Here is a 20870-nt window from a genome sequence, read left to right on the forward strand (position 1 = left end):
GGGCGATAATGCCCCCCAGGGGGTGATTTCATTTTTCAGGGGGGCGGTAGAACGAAAAGGGGCGGCATGGGGGCGCTGGAGCAGAAGGGGGGCGGTAGGGGGGCACTGGAGCAAGCCACACCTGTGAAGATGGCTGCAGCCTTATTACAGTGTGCATGAATATATATTTTCATCCAATCTTAATTTAGTTTCAGAGTTTTCATCTTGAAATTTTTAGTTCCTGCATTGTAGTTTGTTTTTATGCCCTTTTTATATTTCTTTTTGCATCTTAAAATTCCCTTGCAACTAAATCATTAAATGTTACTTTTGGGGGACATTTAATTTTCTTGCAATTGAATTTTGTTTTCAGGGGTTATTGGATTTAAATAAATAAATAAATAAATAAATAAATAAATAAATAAATAAATAAATAAATAAATAAATAAATAAATAAATAAATAAATAAGATATCACTGCAGGGAGGGGGGCGATGATAACTTCCTCAATGGCTCAAGGGGGTGTTTCTTTCAAAAAGGTTAAGAACCACTGGTTTATAGCATTTTTTAAAATTTGTCCTGGTGCCGCCCCTGGCCCCACATCAAACCAAGGACAAACCCTAGATTCTTTCTCTGGTTTGTGGGGAGGGAACAGCTCAGCAAAGGTGAGCTGCCTTCTGCCAGGTGATAGGGTGCATCAACAAAAAACTGAAACAAAACCAGGTTTATCTGTGTGCACTACAAGTTGGAGAGATAAAGCTACAAGCACCAGCCTGCTGCTTGAACAAGAGAAGAAAGCGTTTCTGGCTTGTCATCTCCTGCAGGCTCACTCTACGTGTAATGTTCCAGTTAATTTCCTTTCTCTTTAGAAAGAAAGCAGTGCCTGTGATGCACTTTTTCATTTCCTGAGTATATGCTCCCATGTGTTCATGTTGAAATGACAGGAGGAAAACAAATCCCACCAGATTTTACAGATGAGCGCTCGTGCTTCACTCAATCAAACCTTTTTATCACTGTTAGTTTAAAGGAATACTGTTTCCACCCACCCACCCAATCTTTAGTGGCTAGTTAGGTAGAACTGCCTGTCTACTTATTCTCCCACCTGTAGAATTGTTCTCTTACCACTAGAGCTTCTTTGTGCGTTGATCTGAAGCGACAAGTTCCACTTCCTCCCAGAGTTGGCGGCAGAAAAAGAAACACACCTGAATTTGCAAGAATGTAACAAGGAACCACCTACCATCTATTTTGCTCTTGTTTGCTACGATCCTCACAGTTTGTGAAAAGACTTTCCCCCTTAAGACCAATGTGTTACTGGTTAATCTATTGCCAGATTTTGCTATTTGTGCTTTGCAGCCAATTAGGCACCAAGTCAGAGTTTTCTGCAACTGTAAAATTGCAAATCAAGCCCCAGAGTTTTGGTCCATCTTTATTCATCATATTTTACTCCTTCAGTCAACATTATTACTGGTTAATAGGTGCACCTGTAAATCAAGCCACATTGTATACTTGATGTGTTATGTTTAATGAATCTTTTCCAGGGCAGCAAAGTCTATTTTTTTCTAATGAAGAAGAATACCTCATCTTTCCCAATTTTCCTATCAAACACATCCATATCATCTTGAAGCCGCAGCCCTAGCCAGCTGCATCAATGCTCCGCTTCAATTACATGAAATTATCCAACCTACTCTTGGGTCCTTTACGTTTTCTTTTGCTATATGAGGCGCCTGCGTGGCATCTCTCGTGAAATGCATGATTACGAACTATTCAGCCCCAGCCTGTTTTAAGTAAACAGTAAATTAAATATTGTCAGGCCTCGTTCAAGCTTGCTTTTATGAAAAGAACTTCTAGAAAAGGTTTCATGAAAAGTGAAGCTTTAAGGAAAGAAGTGACACAAAGAGTCATGGGTTTTCCCTCCTTCCTTTTCGATACTTCACCCAATTTATATTTTTGATGTCATCACACTTTCATACCACTGCTTGATATGTTTTTTTTTTAAAAAAAATCATGGGTGCAGGCTTCTTCAGTTTTAAATAAAAATAATTTTGTTGAAAACAGCGTGTTTAAAATAGGTACTTAAAATATAGAAAGTACTTATTTTTTAGTGCTACATGAGAAACTGAGTACCACAAAGTACAAAAATAGCAGCGCATGGCTGTTGTTTCTTTCAGCATTGGCATGTTTTGGAGGCTTGTAGGGAGGAAAGAACCCTTTTTCTATGATTAACTCCTCATTAGCAGAGCCTGTAAAAGTTCCCTTTTTGCATAAGAATTCCCACCTAGCTAGCAGAGCCAGCATGATTTGGAGAACTGGAGTTTTAAAAATGTAACTTTTCCAAGCCTTTTAAATGAGGATGTCACAGGGCAGAGGAAGATACAGTAAATCTCTTGTGCATTTAATTGCTGTATTGAAGCAAGAACTTGGAAAATATTACTTTTTTGATGACATCCCCCAGAATCCATCCAACCGGACCAGTGATTTCAGCTCTTGCCTCGTTGCAACTACGGCCTTGTTTCTGTGTAATTCTGCCTTTTGTAACCTACTGCTGTCTCCAGATGTGTTGGAGTACAACTTCTCAAAAGTGGCCTGGAACTTCTTAAGAGTTGTAATCCAGTGCCTGTGGAGGGCAGGGCAACAAGCAGCAGAAGTCTGATGTAACTGATGGAAGAACTCTGAGCTGTCAAAAATCTTAGCCTTCTGAACTACATGACAAGGGAAGATGGTGTTACTTGGGCGGGTGGGCGGGGGAAAGAGGAATAGGCCAGCAACTAAAAGCTGCTGGCACAAGTATTTTTTTTTCTAAAACAGATTTTCCAACTGCACAAATGCCAAGACAGACACCTATCAGTTTTTTTAAAAAGTCAGTCACAGAGCGTGCTTTTAGTCCTCGCTTGTATTCTGAACCAACGCCAACTTTCCCATAGGAGTGTGTAATTCATATCTACTGTACCATGATTAATTGAGGAATGTAGTGAATATACAAGTGCATGAATTCAGTTTAGTCCCTAAATTCTTCATCGTTTGCGCCACCAAACTAGTACATCCCACACAATCATCCTAGTCCCGGTACATCCCACAACAATGAAAAAAAAGTTCACAATAATCCTTTTCTTCTTTTAAATCTTCTGCAACATTTCCTATAGTATTCAGGCTGTTATAAAGTTCTATTCCAATATCTTGTGTCAAATGCACTGCATGCGTCTAAGCTCGTTCCATTTTTAAAGCAATATGCCAATCAGCATTCTAAATGCACATTGTCCCCACCTGTACAGTTTGTATCCTTCACACAAGCCCTTTCCTGAGTTCCTAACCATGTTCATCTGCTGTCTGCTGCAGCAAAACCAATAAAGAAGCTTGTGGCACTCTAAAGATTAATAAGTTCACTTGGTGTAAGCTTTTATGGACTGTATCCCACTTCTTCAGATACATGCTGTTTGGGAAGAAGTCTTCTCAACATTAACCTGAACAGTAAGCTACACAATCTGAGCCACTCGCCTGGGGACATGACAGAGGACTGCTGTTTGCCATGTGCTCTTCCTTCTGGGCATACCTGTCTTCTTCTCTGATGCCAGGGTGAGATAGTGCTCAGAACTTTGGTGCCAACACATGGCATTTCTAGTGGTCTTTCTTCCCTTGGCGGAAAAACGAGTGGGAGAGTGACAGTTCACCCCAGAATAAGGCTAGTAAGACTGAGAACTAATAGGTTGTGCTCTGGCTAAAATAGATTAGTTTAATTAAGTTTTGCAGGCCTTCATTTGTAAACTCTGGTTTATGACCTACCATATCAAATAATCCGAGGTGAGCATTTGCATAAAGTTTCTGTGGTTTCTTCTGCTTCTAATTTGTAATTGTCAAAATGAACTTAATTATTATCAAAATAAATATAGTAATTGTTCTGGATAGAGTAGGCTATAGTGAAAGAGTAATACTAGTTGTACCTGTCAAGCCCAAACAAATCTAATGAAGCTTGACCATTTCAGTATGAAGGAGAACGGACCCTCCAGCAAATTAGTAGTATTAACTTTGTGTTAATTGACATTAATCTGTGTTGTATATATTTATAGATAAAGGAATGCATCCTAGGCTGGATTTTTGCTGGCTCAAGAGTAAAAACCAGTAGTACTGGAGAGAAACATTACACCCTCTCTAGTACAGTCCCCACCTCCACCTCAAAACCTGCTTGGGAGGGGCAGAAACCATCAAGAGCTTTTTCAGACAGTCCGAAGGATGGAATGGGGGAAGAGGAATGGTGGACAGTGTAATATCCTGTTGGATTTAAGCCAAATAATTTAATTACCAATATCTGAAATAAATCTAGAAAAGACTAATCATCTGTGGTGACTCCAGCTCAGTCACCACAGAGTCACTACCTGTGTAGTTCATAGGATGCTGCTATTCCAGATATGGCGTAAGGGTTGTCGTTGGTTAAAAGACATAATGGATTTGGTCATCACTATCATCTCATCACTATCATCATAGAATGATGGGATCCTATGGATCATCAAGACCAGTCTCTGTCAAGGAGGCTCAGCAGGGAATCAAACCCCCAAGCTCTCGCTCTGTAGCCAGATGACTAAACCACTGAGGTATCCAGCAGTTTCTAGTTGTGTTTGCTGTTATAACACAGATGAAGCACTTTGCTAGTATCATGGAAATATTATGAGCTCAGTTCTGTAATATCAATAGCTCCCACCCCTTGCAAACAAATTTAGTTGTTGGGTAAATGGCAATAGGGTTCTGGGTAAAAGCCATAAGCAATTTAATATGTGTGTATTATGTTGAAACGCCTCTCTCCCATTTGATACTTGTATAAATATAAGTACATACATTTCCTTGCAGAGCTTTAAGCTGAATGTAGATAGCCACTGTGCTTTGAAGGAAGCTGTTGTTGAAGAAGGACGGCAACTTCTTGATCTTATAGTATCTCACAAATCAGGTAAATCCTCCTGAAATATTGCAAGTCTTTATGTCTCTGGACTATTAAAGAATAAAGAAGCATTGCTGTAAATTACTGCATATATTCACTTCCTTATGTATTATTAATATTTACATTATCAGTTTGACCTTCAAGATTTATAAATGTTTCATATACTGCATACAATGCTGTGATACTTAGAAAATGAAATACTGCCAGCAAATAGTCTGTTCATTTTATTTTGGTCTTGCTGCTCAGCTGAGTTTCAATTGAAATTACAACACTGAAAACTTCACGCTGACATGTTCTTTGATGTAGGTGCTATGGAAATAACATTAAGATGATAAATTAAGATTTCATATCTATACACATATATATTTTTACATAGCCAGCATGAGTAATTGCACTGGTAAAGGCTCCTTTGCCATTTAAGCTAATTCTTGCAGCAATTTTCAACTATTTATTAGGAAAGATTTTAAAATTAGGAATAGGGTTCTGCCCCCCCTCCATTTAATTATGGTTGTCCTTTTCAGTATAAGTCTTAGGTCAGGATAAATAATAACTTTTGTCATTTTTTAAAAACTCTGCCCTGACTAATTTAATAGTATGGTTTTAATCATTACACTCTAGATTCCTAGAAATACTGTAGCAGCTTTTAGTTTGGCCTGGCTGGATTTCTTTAAAATGTCTATTTATGCCCATTGTTTTAGTGTCATTAAAACTGAAGATTTTCCATCTGTTACTTTTCAACCTACCTGCACAGGGTACTCTAGAATCTAAAATAGATTCCCCTTGCACATGGTGATGGAATAGTAAATCATTTAGCTGATTTGCATAATTCCCTGGAGGTTGTGGCATGGTGTTTAGATCTCAAAATCTGTTGACTAATAGGTCATTGCATATTTATCAAATAACTTTTTTTTTTAAAGTGGAAAATAAGAGCAGCAGCACAAGTATTTCTGGAATTGGCTGCAGCACGATTATTTTTTGTTATACCTTCTATACATGAGTTATCAATTATTTATTACCTTATTTTTCTTTGCTACCTTCAATCAGAGCATGCTCTTTGTGCACCACATTTTGGCCCTAGTTTTTTGTTTTGTTTTGTTTTGTTTTGTTTTCCAAGCTATGGAGGTTAGAATTCCTTAAGAGAGCATCCCCAAATATTGAAAGAGAAGGGACTGGTTGTGGTTTTTGTTGCTGTTGTTGTTCCTACCTTGGAATTCTTTGCTATCCTTTGTATAAATAATGTTATTGAACGCTGAACTTAAATGTATGACCATTTGTTTTCTCTTGCTTTTGGGAGAAGGACTGAAGGACATGCTGCAGATGATTGCAGGCCAATGGAAAGAACTACAGAGGCAAATCAAACGACAACACAGCTGGATTCTTAGGGCTCTGGGTATCATCAAAGCCGAGATACTGGCTACTGATGTGTCTGTAGAGCAAGAGGAAGGAACTGAGAGCCCCAAGGTAAGTGGCTTGAAGTTTGCCTTATTTCCTCTTATTTCCTCTTCCTTTTGAACTAGGCACCACTGAAGTTCTGTTTCCACCCTAAGGCTTTTCATTTCTACCGGGTAATTTTTTTCTATAAACAAAATAAAATGTCTTCGGAAACAATACGAAAGAGAGAGAGAGATTGAGAGCTTATCCTGAAACTTTTAAAGTCTTCACAAAGAATTATTTTTTTGGGTAAAGCAAACTGCATTGGGATCGAAAAGGGATATAAAATATTTGGTAAACAAAACGTAAACTATCTTTAACATGAATAATCAGAATGGTTTTAAATTGTTTTGTTGCAACTATAAATCACTATAATCAGTGCAATCACTCAGCTCTGACATCCATTAGCCGCTTGGTTACAGCAAATTAACAAAGAAGAGAGAAAGTGATTCATTATCTCATTCCTGTTAATGACTATCAGATGCATTGCCTAATTAGGGGATAGCCATTGCAGTGGGGAGAAGGTCATATGCTTTGCCACAAATCTTTTTTTTTGGCAAGAAGTTTAAGTCTTCCATAAGGCTGCATGTGTTGAATGCATCAATGACTTTATAAATAAAGTATTGATATCCATATCTACATAGTTTTAGAAGGGATGGCTGTGTTAATCTATACAAGCATATCAAGCAAAAACAAATGAAAAATGAAAAAGACAAAAGCATTGTGGCACCTTAAAGATTATTACATTTTAATATAAGCTTCCATGGACCTTCTTAGACCACTTCATCAGACATATTAGGTGGAAAACACAGATTAACACTGTAAAATATTCATGCTAGACTCTTGAGAGGCTGGTTGCATTTCACATTTACCATGTTAATGCCTACAGTTGGTATTCAAAGTTCTCTCTCTCTCTCTCTCCCCCCCCCCTTTTGCTTGGTTTTGTGTCTGTTGCTGGAATGTCTACAGAACTGAAAACCAAACAGAAGTCACAAATTATGGCATGTGTGAAATACGACTGTTTATCAAGTGAGGGAGAGGAAAAGCAATGAAAGCTGGGCTCACAGACTTTAGCAGCCCTAGTGCCATCAAGTTCAAAGAGTTTTACTTATGTGCCGAAATACACATGTAGTACCCTTCAATGGATATGATTTGTACTTTGAAAGTTTAATTTAGTCTAGTTTAGTTCCCATGCTGTTAAGTTTATTCCAATTTATGACCATGTTTCCCAGGGTTTTCTAGGTAGACAGTACTTAGAAGACATCTCTTTTCCCCTCTTCTGGTGTGCCCTGCTACTGTGCAGTTTGTCCAAAGCTGCATAGGTGACTGTTCTACTTAGAAGCACGGGCTGAAATCGAACTCCCAGTCATTGGCTCCACAGCCAGATACCTAACAGTTACTTTGAAAAATGCTGAATGCTGATCTTTTTTTCTTTCTTTCAAAAGCCAGTGTGATTATCCTGTCTGATGGCCTTACAGGGTTTTTATTATGGATCTTGGTTGTAGAAGATTATGTGATGTGGTTTGGGTGCTAGTTGGAAGGAAACATGGACATCAGTCTATGGTTTTGCAGTTTAAAGTCATGTTTAGATGCCAGTTACTAAGATATATTGTGATGACCAGAAAGTAGACATGTTGTGGACTCAGGTTAATAGGTCAGGTGCCACTCATTCAAATCTTGGTGGAATTGGGTTTTTTTTCTCTGACTCGGTTTATGAAGATGCCATCAGTGCATTCCAGAGAGGTCTATAAAGAAAGATTAAATTTAACCAGAAATGTAAAGTTCTTGTTTCCAGAGTTTCCTATTTCGCCCCCCTCCCCGTGGTGTCTTTTTAATGATATAGAGGGTTTTTTTTAATCACTGAGCAAAATCAGATTTTTCTGATTACTGCATGATGAAATGGCATGTGCTATCACTTATTCAGGGCATTCAGATGACACACTTTTTGAATTATAATAAGTATTCTGTGATGAGCTTGGTGATGTGAAACTATATTAGCAGATCTATTACTGATTTAGAGTAGGAAGTTTTAAAAGATTGTGTTGGCTGGACATCCAGAGCAGTAGCGAAGTCCTAGTGGTTTATGAGTTGAAAAAATTCACATGTGAGTATAATTTTATGAATAAATACAAAGCAGCTTTACATATCACCATGTTTCATTGTTTGTGAGTGAACAAATTGTAAAAGCAGAACAAATAACGAAAACTCATCTGAAGCAAAGTAATGCAGGAATTTTTTTAACCTTTGAGCATCTTTCCCTTAGTCTCCCATTACTGTATGAGATCCATTCGTCTCAATAATACAGTATGCACACCTTGGATAAAGTCTATCTGTAACAGAAACAAGGAAAAGGCAGAAATCTCAGCACAGACTCCGTGTCCTGGAGTCAGACTAAATTGCATGTAATTCCACTTGAAATCAGTAGAACTTAAATGAGTTCTGGCTACTTTTTCAGTTGAAGCCACAGTTCTGCACAGACTAACACAGCTACCTTTTCTAAGTCTGACAAATGATTACTTGTCCAGCATTATCATTAACAGCTCAAGGCTGGAACCTCCTTTTTCACTCTCAACTGATACAAGGATGTAAGCTGTAGCCTTGATATTGCTTACAAAGTGCAGGTGACAATGGTCTCCTTTGCTTCAGTCACGCTGTACAATGTTTGGAGCCCACATGTGTTGAGAGAAGTCTGTTAGCCCACCCTTTCCACTGTCTTTTTAACCAAAGAAACACATGTGAAGAAGAGGAAAGATGTTCTACCAAGGCATCTCCTCTATGTGCACCAGAACTCCGATGGGCAGGGGGCTGATGTGGAGAAACTGTTGCAATGATTCCAGCCAACATCAGCTTGTGTAATGTTACATGCTTTATTTATCTACATTGCTTCTACATTCCATATTCCCAAAAGTAAATTCCCAAATATTCAACAATCTTACGTTGACTCCATAACTTGCAAGGCTAATAAAATGTTTTGGAGAAACAGAAGTGAGCGTAAAATAACAAATATATGGTGACATGAACATTGCCAAAAACATGCACAGCTGAAAGAATACATGCAAAAACAGTTTGATTTATGGGTCAGATAACCTGATGCCTGAACATACCCCTAAGAGACCTACCGAACTGTATAGACCTCTAGGTAAAAATCACAATCCTGCTTTAATCACATCCGAATTAAGAATTAATTCCAGAGTGAAACCAAACAAACACTGATAATGATACCTAAGTTGTATCTGAGTGTCACAGTATAAGTCTTTTTGCTGTTGCAATGATTCCAGCCAACATCAGCTTGTGTAATTTTACATGCTTTATTTATCTACATTGCTTCTATATTCGATATTCCCCAAAGTAAATTCCCAAACATTCAACAATCTTCCAACTAGTTATGAAAAAAAATGTAGGTACAAATACCTGAAAATATATTGCCATCTGTAAGTTTTACAACTATGAAAGGCTGAAAATAAGAAATAAAACTGAAGTTGCAGGCAGAAATTATATTTGAATTTAAAAATGAAGGAACTTATAACCTGAAAATACAAAAAGCTTATAACTTAAAAATGTACATTAAAAATCTGTGAATACATCTGTTTGAAAAATCTGAGTTCTTACAGAAAAAATTATTAAAGAAACTAATTTTCTTAGCCATTAAGCATATTACAAACACAGAGAGAAAAATTCTAAATCATGTTCTCACTCAGCCAGGCCGGCTTTGTGCTAGTTTGCATGTACAGAGCAAAATACATTATCATTGTTGTTGCTGCTACATGATTGTTGCTCTTTTATGTTGGGTGCCCAAAGTGGCATGGAGTTGCAGTTTTGTGAATGAATTCCTGAAGTGTGTGTGTATGTGTGATATTTATCTATATTTATAATTCCTCCATTTGTTTACCCTTCTCTTCTAACGATAAATAAAACCTTTCTGCAGGGCTTGGAGATCCAAATGCTTGGTATTCCAAAAATAATTGTTCAATAAGAAGTTTTATTGTTCCTGCAGTCTTTGTAATTTCTGTAACTTCATGTCTGGTAAGCTGCCACAATGCTGATAACCATATTGTTATGAGTAAAGTTTTTGCAGAGCTTACTGTAATAATGTTCTGTACCATTAGGTATTTATTGCACTAGGATACCGTCACCCTAAAATCCTGAAATGTTAGGCTATTGTGAACTCGAAAGATTATAATCACAGAAAGTATGCACTATAGTACTTATAAATGCTGTGTCATTTTTAAACTTTGCAACATAAACAAGTTCTTTATAAAATAAACTTCTTCAGCTATTAGGATTGTTTTTGTTCAGTGATGTTACTGGGCTGGAGAGGTAGCTAATTGGTTTAGAATGACTATTCTAAACTGCTACTCAAGCCTCAGTTTTAAAAGCACTTTCATTTTCAGGGCAGCTTCTTCCCCTTAGTTATTTTATCAATCTATAGACATACAATATCAGGTCTTGACAAAGGAACTACATAAGTTAAGTAAATGCATTTATAAATATGTGCACTAGCAAAAATGTGTAAGGAACCAGTGCCAATTAGTAAGCAATGGATAAAATCCTATTGCATAGCTGTGTTGGCATGAACCGGATCTGAGTACCCAAAATGATTAATTTAAATTGATTTAAAGATTCTTGTTCCTCTGTTTCCAGTTCTGAGGCTTCTTAGGGTTCCCTTTTTGCCCTGAGGGCAAGAGTAGGTTCCCCCATCCCAAGACTCCCGAAGACTTCCATGGGGCAAAAGGGAGCCTTGGAAACAGAAGGAATAAAAGTCTTTAAATAAAAAGACTCTTTTATGACCCAGATTCAATTTACGGCACCACAAAGTTATGCAAGAGGATTTTGCCCAATGTGTAAATGGAGTGCATGCTGATATCTCTTTAAAGATCACTCACAAACTCTCAGAATATAGTATGAAACGAGGATGGGGGAAAAACCCGGATAGAGGTTGAAGAAACAAAAGATCGACTGAGAGATTTTCATATCCTTAGCTCAATAGGCAGGATTAACTTCTCTATGGATGCCACAAGATGGGAATATGACAACCCCCGACGGTGCATCCAAGGGTAGCAGCAAGCTGAGATGCATGCACTCTGAGCATGTGTGGTTAATGGAATCATGTGCCCAGATACCTCTGAGGCCTTGGGCAACTACACTATCTCAGCACACCATCAGGAAAAAGACTGCTAAACCATTTCTTAGTACTTTGCACGGGATGTTGTTGAGAGGGTCCGCATAAGTCAGCATCATCTTGACAGCACTTAATTATTGTTATTTAAAGTGTGCTGCTTATATAACGCCCCATAGCACTTCAAGCACTCTCTGGTCGGTTTACAAGTTAATTATGCAGGCTACACTTTGCCCCCCCCCCAGCGAACTGGGTACTCATTTTACCGACCTCGGAAGGATAGAAGGCTGAGTCAACCTTGAGCCGGCTACCTGGGTTTGAACCCTGGGTTGTGAGCACAGTTTTGGCTGCAGTACAGCAGTTTAACCGCTGCGCCACAAGGCTCTTTTACCTTGAAGTAAGCCCTACAGTGATGTAACAGGGTTATTCCACTGCATTTCTATCAGCAGAACTGAGTAGAAGGATTTGTCTTCTTCATCCTTCCCAGCTCCCTCAACTCCACATCACTTACTGTTCTAGCAGATCCTCTCTAGCAGATTTTGGAACCACATTGGGGACTGAAAGTGGAGATGGAATTGACAGATTGCCTCCTCCCCCACTCTTCAGAAAAGTCTTAAGCATTTCAAAATTCATCCACACATTGAAGGAGATTTTCTATCAACAGGAAGCTTTCGTTGGATCAAATTTATGTTTTGATATTTACCAAGAAACTTCTCCCTCTCACCCACCATAAAAGTCGAAAGTGCTGTTTAACAGGAAATGTGAAAAACTCAGACAAATGGCTTTCCATTGGCTATTCACCCAATTTAATGGATATTAGCTCTTATTTTTTTCATCTTGTAATCAATGCATGAAAGCTATTGCTTTTACATTGTTAAGCTTCCTAAAATATTGTAAAAGTATAAATCCCCCTTTTGTAGAATGGAGGGAAAATCAGAAATAGAAAACAAACAACAACAAGAAAACTTAACTAAATTTCAAGACTTCAGAAACCATGAGACGCCTGTGAAGTGTAATAGAAAATCTAAGGACTATATCTAGGGGGTATTTTCCTTCTTTTACTTTGACAGACTGCAGAAGAGAGCTGATTTTACAAATCTCCAAAGAAGCCAGAAATAGTGAGAATTTCAAAGTCTTGGAAAACCTTTCCCTTAGGACATTTTAAAAGTGTTTTCCACACTACCATGGGACCCTTTTATAAGCATACAAGGAGGACAAAAATACAGATTTAGAACTGTATTATAGAATTCACATTCAGGAACACAGACATTGCATATGCAGTTATGCCTTTTATTATGTGACAAGTGTTTTGCTTATTCATAATTAGAAATAAAGTTTGGGACATATTCAATATGGAAAATAGGAACAGAGAGAGAGAGAGAGAGAGAGAGAGAGAGAGAGAGAGAGAGAGAGAGAGAGACTATAGTTAAGTCCTTCACCTGTAGAACATCCTGTCCTTGACCTTTAAAAATGAAAATAAAGGCAGGAAGGAATCTCTAAAGTTCACTGAGAAAAGTGTTGTAAATTCCAGATGTAATTAATATAAACATTTAAAAACTAAAGGTAATTACATTTTTGGAATGATTTCTGCTAAAAAGAGCCATTTAGATAAAAGATATTGAAGCACCATACACATATAGGTGAAATTAGGGCCATGTAGCTTAATGGTACGTATTTCTGAAGAGATGCCAGAATGATTACATTGCCAAATTGTTAATCTGAGATATAACTAATATGTATAATATTGGTAGTTCATTGAAACTCTTTATAAGCACTGACATGATTCAAGCAGAAAATGGTATCTTATTTCTTCCCCAGCTGATGGACCAGAATTTACCCGTTTTCCATTTATCTTTGTCTTTCTTCTTCTTTCTTTTACCTCACTGGAAACAGAAAACTGGGTTTTCGGGCATTCTGAGGAGGCATAAGATTCTGGGCAGTAGCTCAGTGGTGGAGCACAAACTTTGCATGTAGAACATCCTGGGTTCAATCCACAGTAACTCCACACAGAGCTGGAGTCCTGGAGATCTGTTGCTGATTTGACTTGACATACGTAGCTTTCTGTGTTCCTTTGATTATTCAATTCTTCAGAAAAACTTTGGTTTACAACTGTGGGATATACCGCTTCTATACCAACCATTCAAAAAGCAAGAAACTGGCCTCCTATTGCTGTACAATATCACGCCTGCACTGCCAGCAAAAAAAATGATGCCAAATTCACATAGCAAAGGACAGCCTGGATGTTGACAGCACCAATGTCAGCAGTCAGGATGGTCTACTCTACAGGATAGCCTCTTGTGCTCACTCTCATTCACAAAGAGACACCAAGTAGGGGGAAATCCTTGAAATTGCCTTCTTTTTTCATCACTTAACCAATTCTCACCTAAACACAAAGTAAATATCAGGGCTGTTTTTCAACAAATATGAAAATAGTAAGCAGAAGAAGGTATTTTGTAGACCACCTGTGCACCGGTGTATTAAACAACAGACCTTTTGTTAATGCCACTTTCTACTACTTTCCATTAACTAAAGCAAGGATTTGCTCATTATTCCAATATATATAGAAACTTCACTGGGGACTGATAAGAGCATCCCTGCAGAAAGATTAAATGCATGTATGCAAAGAAGTGACCAAGTTCAAGCATTATGGCAAGCCATAGTTCAAATGACACAGTGAGCTGAGGTTGATTAAAAACAGAACCCAAAACTTCTGGATTCTCTCTTGTGGCCAGGACAAAAGAGGAGAGAAAGCACCTAAATCGAAAGGATGACTACTCTCATTCTTGTAATTCTAAACGATGGTTCAGCAGAGAAGTGAGAAGTGAGTCTTAGTATTTTGGGTTTCTGCTGTAGAAGCATCATTCTCATTGCCATTGTAAAATATAATAGGGGTTGCACTAAAAAATGTTTTTGGTATTAAAATTTTCTCATCTATGGTCTACTAATATATTTAAACAAGTACATTGTCTCAAAGAACCTCATCATGGAAGTCATCATCAGAGGATTGTGGTAACATCTGTGTATACTTCAGAATGCAGTTACTGATGAAGTATCCAACAGGATAGAACTAGACAATACACAATAGCAAACAATAAAATATAGTGATGGTGTCTGAGGATGCTTCCCAGGAATAACATATTGTACATAGATGCACCCAGGTACTTGGACAATTAGCCACAATTAGCAATGACAAGTTATCCAACCTGACATGAATAGCATTAGGGTTCTGGTCATTGTAATTTAAATTTAGGTAACTTAAGATAAATGAGGAGCATAAAGCACTGCTGGACAGCTTGGTGGTTTAGGTATCTGGCTGTAGAGCCAAAGGTTAGGAGTTTGATTCCCTACTGTGCCTCCTTGATAGGCGCTGGACTCAGTGAACTACAGGATCCCTTCCAACTCTGAAAGGAAAGAAGAGAGAAAGATTGATTAAAAATTACCAGTTTGTGGTTAGAAATTCCAATGCATCTTGAGCAGTCTGTCTAGTCTGTTCTTTCTGTAATGTCTGAAGTGAGTATCCTGATACTGAAAAAATACAAGTGGAGTTGTTTGAGTCTTCTGATCAATATAAAGAAATGTCATATATGTCCATAGGTTACTTTTCCTTAGTTTGTTTAAAAGACTTTTCAGCTCTACCATTCTGATGAAGGTTTACATTACAATGAATCTACTGTTGAAAGCTAGTTGTTGCAGCAGTGGCTTATAAGCAAGGCTACAAGTACTGTATGTATTCGCGAAGGCTTTCACGGCCGGGATCTAATCGTTGTTGTGGGTTTTTCGAGCTCTTTGGCTGTGTTCTGAAGGTTGTTTTTCCTGATGTTTCGCCAGTCTCTGTAGCCGGCCACAGAGACTGGCGAAACATCAGGAAGAACAACCTTCAGGACACGGCCAAAGAGCCAGAAAAACCCACAACAACAAAGGCTACAAATACTATAAATACATATCTAGGAGTGAATCCTGTTAAACTCACTGGGGGTTCCTTCCAAGTAGACAAATATAGCATTGGTCTGTAAGCTTTATAACTTGGTAACAGGCATTTCATTGTACACAATCACTTAAAATCCATCATTCATGGAGGAAGAAGAGCAAATGAAAGTTTAAGTCTGAGAGGAAAAAAGTGGCCAGAAGAGGGCCAATGTGGCTTGTGAACAATTCAAGCTTAGAGGCTTGAATATTGCATCTTTGCCTTTCTTCACCAGATCCATGTGCAGTCAGTCCTCTGGGAAGTTTTCCCTCTAGAAGGGGTGCATCATGTGTAGGAGTTTTTGCAACCTCATGTTCTTCCTCTAGTAGGTGAGAGGGACCTTTCTGGTCTGTGATGACTATCAGTCTATCCAGCAGCAAGCAATCATTCCTTCCCTGCCTCTGTTTCAAAGAGTGTTCCGCCTCTCAGCTCAAACCTTTTTCTTTCTTTTGTCTGTTGGAGCAGTCAGTTTGTTGAAAGCAATAAATCCGTTGAGGCCTGTTGCTTAAAGCAGTCATGTTTGTCAGTTTACTGTTCATTGTTTTCTATAAGTAATGAAACTTTTTATTCATTCTCCAACTAATATCTTGGAGTGAGTTATTAAGACTGTAAGTGCCAGTTGATGAGGAAAAGGGGTGATCTACTCTGGGAACTTGAAGCTATTCTGCTCTGTGAATCCCTGCACTTCTGCTGCACAGCCAGAGGAATGTAACTAAAATTCGGAACTCTACAATATCCTGTTCTGTTGCTCATTGCAATGATTAGTCTATCTCACTGCCAATCAGCCAGCATCACCACAGGGACTGGTAAGAAATTAGTTGAGTGATGATAACCCAATTGACATCTCTGAGGACCAAATGCAGTCCTGATTGTAATCTGGAGCTAGAAATATACACAAGTTTGAAATACCATTTGCATAATAAAACACTTTATTTTTTTAAAAAGGCATACATTGCTGCATGTATGAACTCTAATGAATGGAAAGATACATGTAATATCTATACATTTTGAAAAGTGCTCTAAAATATGTTCAGAGAAAGGGCCAAGTAGTGGGAAAATGAGAATTTCAATGGACTGAATGAAGTTGATAGGCTTGTACATATATGCTTCCATTGAAGAGTCGGTGCAACTTTAAAATATTGCAGGATAGAAGAAAAATACATGTGTAAATAATAATCTTAGGACTACAGAGCTGGAAGGGACCCTATGGGTTATTGAGTTCATCCCCAGCCTGGGAGGGGGCAACCAGAGATCCCCCCATTTCAGTAATGGTGTTATTGTATACAAGGTGGTCTGATCCTTCTGCTTTGTATCCAACTAGCTTTCTGCAAGAGTGCATCTTTCCATGTAGAGCCATGTAATGGCTGAGTATTAAAGGAAGCTCAGCCAGCCTTGGAGAGAGAAAAAGAGTGGTTATAGGGAAAAGAAAGGTTCAGTGATTCTCCCTCCAATGCTTACTTTTGGCAGCGATGCATATCAGAAAAAGCTCAGGTACCATAGGTCTATGTAGCCACTAAACAGAGGTTCCTGCACCTCTCTGCTCAACTCATCATGCTGCTTCTCTCTGGTTTTCTTCCCCAGTCTTCACATGCACCCATTTTGAAAAGAACCGTGCACATGCCCTCATTCATCCATGTGTAAAATTTAAGTATGTAAAAGTAATTGGTTAGAGATATAAAACTTCACTTCTCTCATTCTCATGCATGAAAACAAGAAAATGCTTTTTTCCTTTTCTCTCCTTACCAGTGAGAAGGCAAGGTATTTAATGTCAGTTTTGAGGAAAGCTTTGGCATAGGAAAGAATGATTTAATTTTTTTGCTCAACAGCACAATAACACAAGTTGCAGAAAATTGCAATAACAGTTTCCTGGACTCTTGAACATTAAAACCTTTGGATGGATGGTTTGTGTCTTTTTGGCTAACCCCATCTTTCTGGGCTTGCTCTTTGTGTGGGCTTTGCTTTTCAAAGGGAAAGAACACTGGTTTTGCAAAAACACATTGATGGTGTAGAAAAAGTGCCTTCCCTCATTTTGTTGTTGGACGTGAACAGTCTTGTGGGGCTTGAAAATTCCTTCTCAAGATGTCTTATAGTATGAAGGCAATGTAAATCGACCAAGGATGAGGAATTTAGTGAGTTTTTCACTTTTCTACTTGTATTGTGGAAACTAGAGTTTGATTTTACCCTCATCACAGAAAAAGAAGATGATACACCTCATTACTAGTCAGTTCAGTAATCAATTAAGCCCCGTTTTTTACTCAGATTTTCTGTATTTCAGTATCAGCAACTTCTGTCCTATTCCCATTATTATCCTCCAGGCCAGAGTCCTTTGTCCTGCTGTCATCATTGGAGTGGATAGTAGGTTAAAGAATATCAGTAGTTAGTGTTAACTTATTGTTCCATAGTTGGATCAAGTCATTTAGAGAAGAATTGTCAAGAACAGTATATACATTGACCAGAGACTTTAAATAACTCCAATGGGAAGATAGCTAGGTTTAATTTTCACTGCTGTAATCTTGTGTTTAGCAAATTCTCAGTGTGATGTAGTGGGTAGAGTAGGACTAGGATTCTGGAGAATAGGGTTCAAATCCCCACTTGGCCATGGAAACTCATTGGGGGTGTCCCCTACCTTGGTTGGAATTATTTAATTAATTGATTGATTGATTGATTGATTGATTGATTGATTGATTGATTGATTGATTGATTGATTGATTGATTGATTGATTGACTGACTGATTGATTGATTGATTGATTGATTGATTGATTCCAATTCTACTTACACCAGTCATATCACTTTGGACCATACATGAACTCTCACATTGCTCATTGATTTTTCCTTTCTTTTTCTCTTATTTTCCAGATGTTTTTGTTCTTTTTCTCTCTTTTTTATGTCAGTATAACAAGGCAGTCATTTGTCTCTCTACATTTCCAGCTTGAAATGGTATGGCCAAAATATAGTATTCTTCCTTAGTTGAGAACGACACCTTAGTTAAAGGTTGCTCTCTGAATTTGAAAGGCCAGGTAAAGTTCATAAGTTCCATGAACATTTATAGATTTCTCCAAATTTTCTACAGCTAGTTTTTCATTCACATCAGTAAGTATTTTTGGATTTATAAGACTGGTGGAATAAAACTTCTAAACTCCAATGAATACCACCTCTCTTTCCTGAGCCATTGAAAATACAATATGTCACTTGAGTTTTATCCTTCTAATTGTGAGTTGCATTCTGATTACCAGAGCATTCATCAAATGGCATTTTTAATCCATTTCATCTTTAGAATTAATTGTTTTGTTTCATAGCTGAGCCAAAAAACAAGGGGAAATGTTTTGTGGAGGTTGGCAGCGAGTGTACTTTTCTGCAGTGAATCAAGGAATAGTTTCTTAAATTAATTCTGTTCCATGCCAACCACTGTGTTGTAAACTTATAAATGTTGCTGTTCTTGGGGGGGGGGGGTGCATAGAAAAAGATTAGCATTTCGTGTTTTCACAGAATCTGTCACCGTTTTTGTCAAAGATTTTTTGCTTTCATTTACAAGCACGCAGCTCCTGTCATATTATTGAAATAATATTGTATTTTTGGAGAAGAAAAGCCTTGCTTCAATCCATTGACTGCTGACTAGCAAGTCACTGCACTGATTTTTCAAAAGCATTTTACACTTTTATTGGATTTGTGCGTTAAATTAAGTGTTCGTATCTGCAGAATAAACTAACACCTTATAAATATTACTGTGTTTAATTAGCAGTTCAGTATTTGAATTTTTGCTGTTATGGTTGATGTTGAAGAATGATTATCTATGTAATAGAGAACAAAAGGAACACTGATGTGAACAAAGACACTATTAGATAAAGGCAAATTTTAAGTTCTGCACATTGCCATTCTTTTAAAAGCATTTTAATTACTTTTATACTTTGCCAGCTTGGGTAGCATATTTTCTTTCCTCTTTTCTCTGACCCCCCCCCCTCATAGTAGTAGACTGTTTTAGTCTTTCAGCACAACATCTTATAGCAACCTTTTTATCTGTAGAATCTTTTAGTTCTACTCCCAATAGAATACATAAAACACAACTGTTCTCCACCAGGGTGGGCACAAAGGGAAAAGCAGGTAAAACAATGTTTGAAGACAAAATCTATTTGGACATTCTGAATTTTCTATCTGGCAGTCTTCAAAATATTTTATGCTATGGTGGAATTGACAAGTAGGCTTTGTGGTGAAAGGTCTCTCTCTCTCTCTCTCTCTCTCTCTCTCTCTCTCACACACACACACACACACACACACACACACACACACACACACACACACACGAATCAGGGAATCCAAGCTTCTATAATAATAGTCAGTCTATTTTCATTTGCAACATAACTACCCCCCCTACATTTTTAGTATCAGGAATATAATTACTAGTGTTCTCCCCATGATTTATTTAATATCCACATTCCCTTCCATCAAGGCCATGAATATATATATCATCAGCACATTATTCCCTCAAAGACATCAGGCATATCCCAAAAGATTCTTGCTTCCAAATATACTTCTCTGGGTTGTGTAGTGGTTGAAAAACAACACAAATGAGACCACAAATAACTTTACTAAATAACTTCACAAATACCTTCACTAAAATTATGCCCCGTAGAACCCAAAATACCCTTGTAGAAAAGAATATTGACCTATTTTTTAATTTATTTTACCTTTTCATTTTTGAGATTGTGGCCCAATAGAAATCTTATTTTTATTTATTTATTTATTGTATTTATACCGCGCCTATCTAGTCATTTCGACCACTCTAGGCGGCTTACAACAAAAAAGATAACAAGTTCAAGAAAAATTTATAACAATTAATTAATTAAATGGTTTTCTTCCTTAATTCTCTCCAGGCAATATGGATATAGTTAATTTGAACACAAGTACTATTCATGGGCTTTACCATTATGTGAAGCAACTGCATGCATAAAAAAAGTTGGCTTCTGCTTGGGTGTAGGTAGCCCACTCTCTTTTGAATGCTTTTTATGTTTTACTGATGTTCATATGAAAGCATGTAGAGTGCTCTTTCAGATCTTGTTCTCAGCTTGGCAGATTCTGAAGGGCTGAAGGATAAGGAACAGGCAGGTACTGCTGGTGAAGGGGCCAGCAGTTACTCAGCAAAGTTTGACAAAATATGCGAACAAGACTCTTTGAGAGATGCAAAACTTCTTCCCAGGTGGCTGGAGAGCTCAGTAAGTTAGATATCTGGCTGCAGAACCAGAGTTTGGAATTCAATTTCTTACTGGGCTTCCAAGTACAAAAAGCTAACCTGTGCAAGCTGCACAGTCCCAAGGTGCTCCGAGAAGAAGGGAATGGTAAACCACTTCTGAGTATTCTCTGCCTAGAAAACCCTGAAAAGGGTATGCCATAAGTCAGAACTGACTTGACGGCATACTATTATTTATAACGTCAAATCAGTTTGGCTGGGGGTGCTTGTGGGAGTA

At 37.9% G+C, this 20870-nt stretch overlaps 1 protein-coding gene across 2 annotated transcripts in view; it reads left to right on the forward strand.

Moving 5' to 3' along the window:
* Positions 1-20870, forward strand: part of AKAP6 (A-kinase anchoring protein 6) — a 335833-nt gene that overhangs the window by 130833 nt on the left and 184130 nt on the right. For both annotated transcript variants that reach the window (XM_020788446.3, XM_078392147.1), the window contains 2 exons: positions 4812-4908; positions 6197-6360. In XM_020788446.3, the coding sequence (XP_020644105.3) occupies positions 4812-4908; positions 6197-6360 (261 nt within the window). The remainder of the gene's footprint in view (positions 1-4811; positions 4909-6196; positions 6361-20870) is intronic.

The sequence above is a fragment of the Pogona vitticeps genome, chromosome 1 (assembly GCF_051106095.1).
Source record: "Pogona vitticeps strain Pit_001003342236 chromosome 1, PviZW2.1, whole genome shotgun sequence".
NCBI lineage: Eukaryota > Metazoa > Chordata > Lepidosauria > Squamata > Agamidae > Pogona > Pogona vitticeps.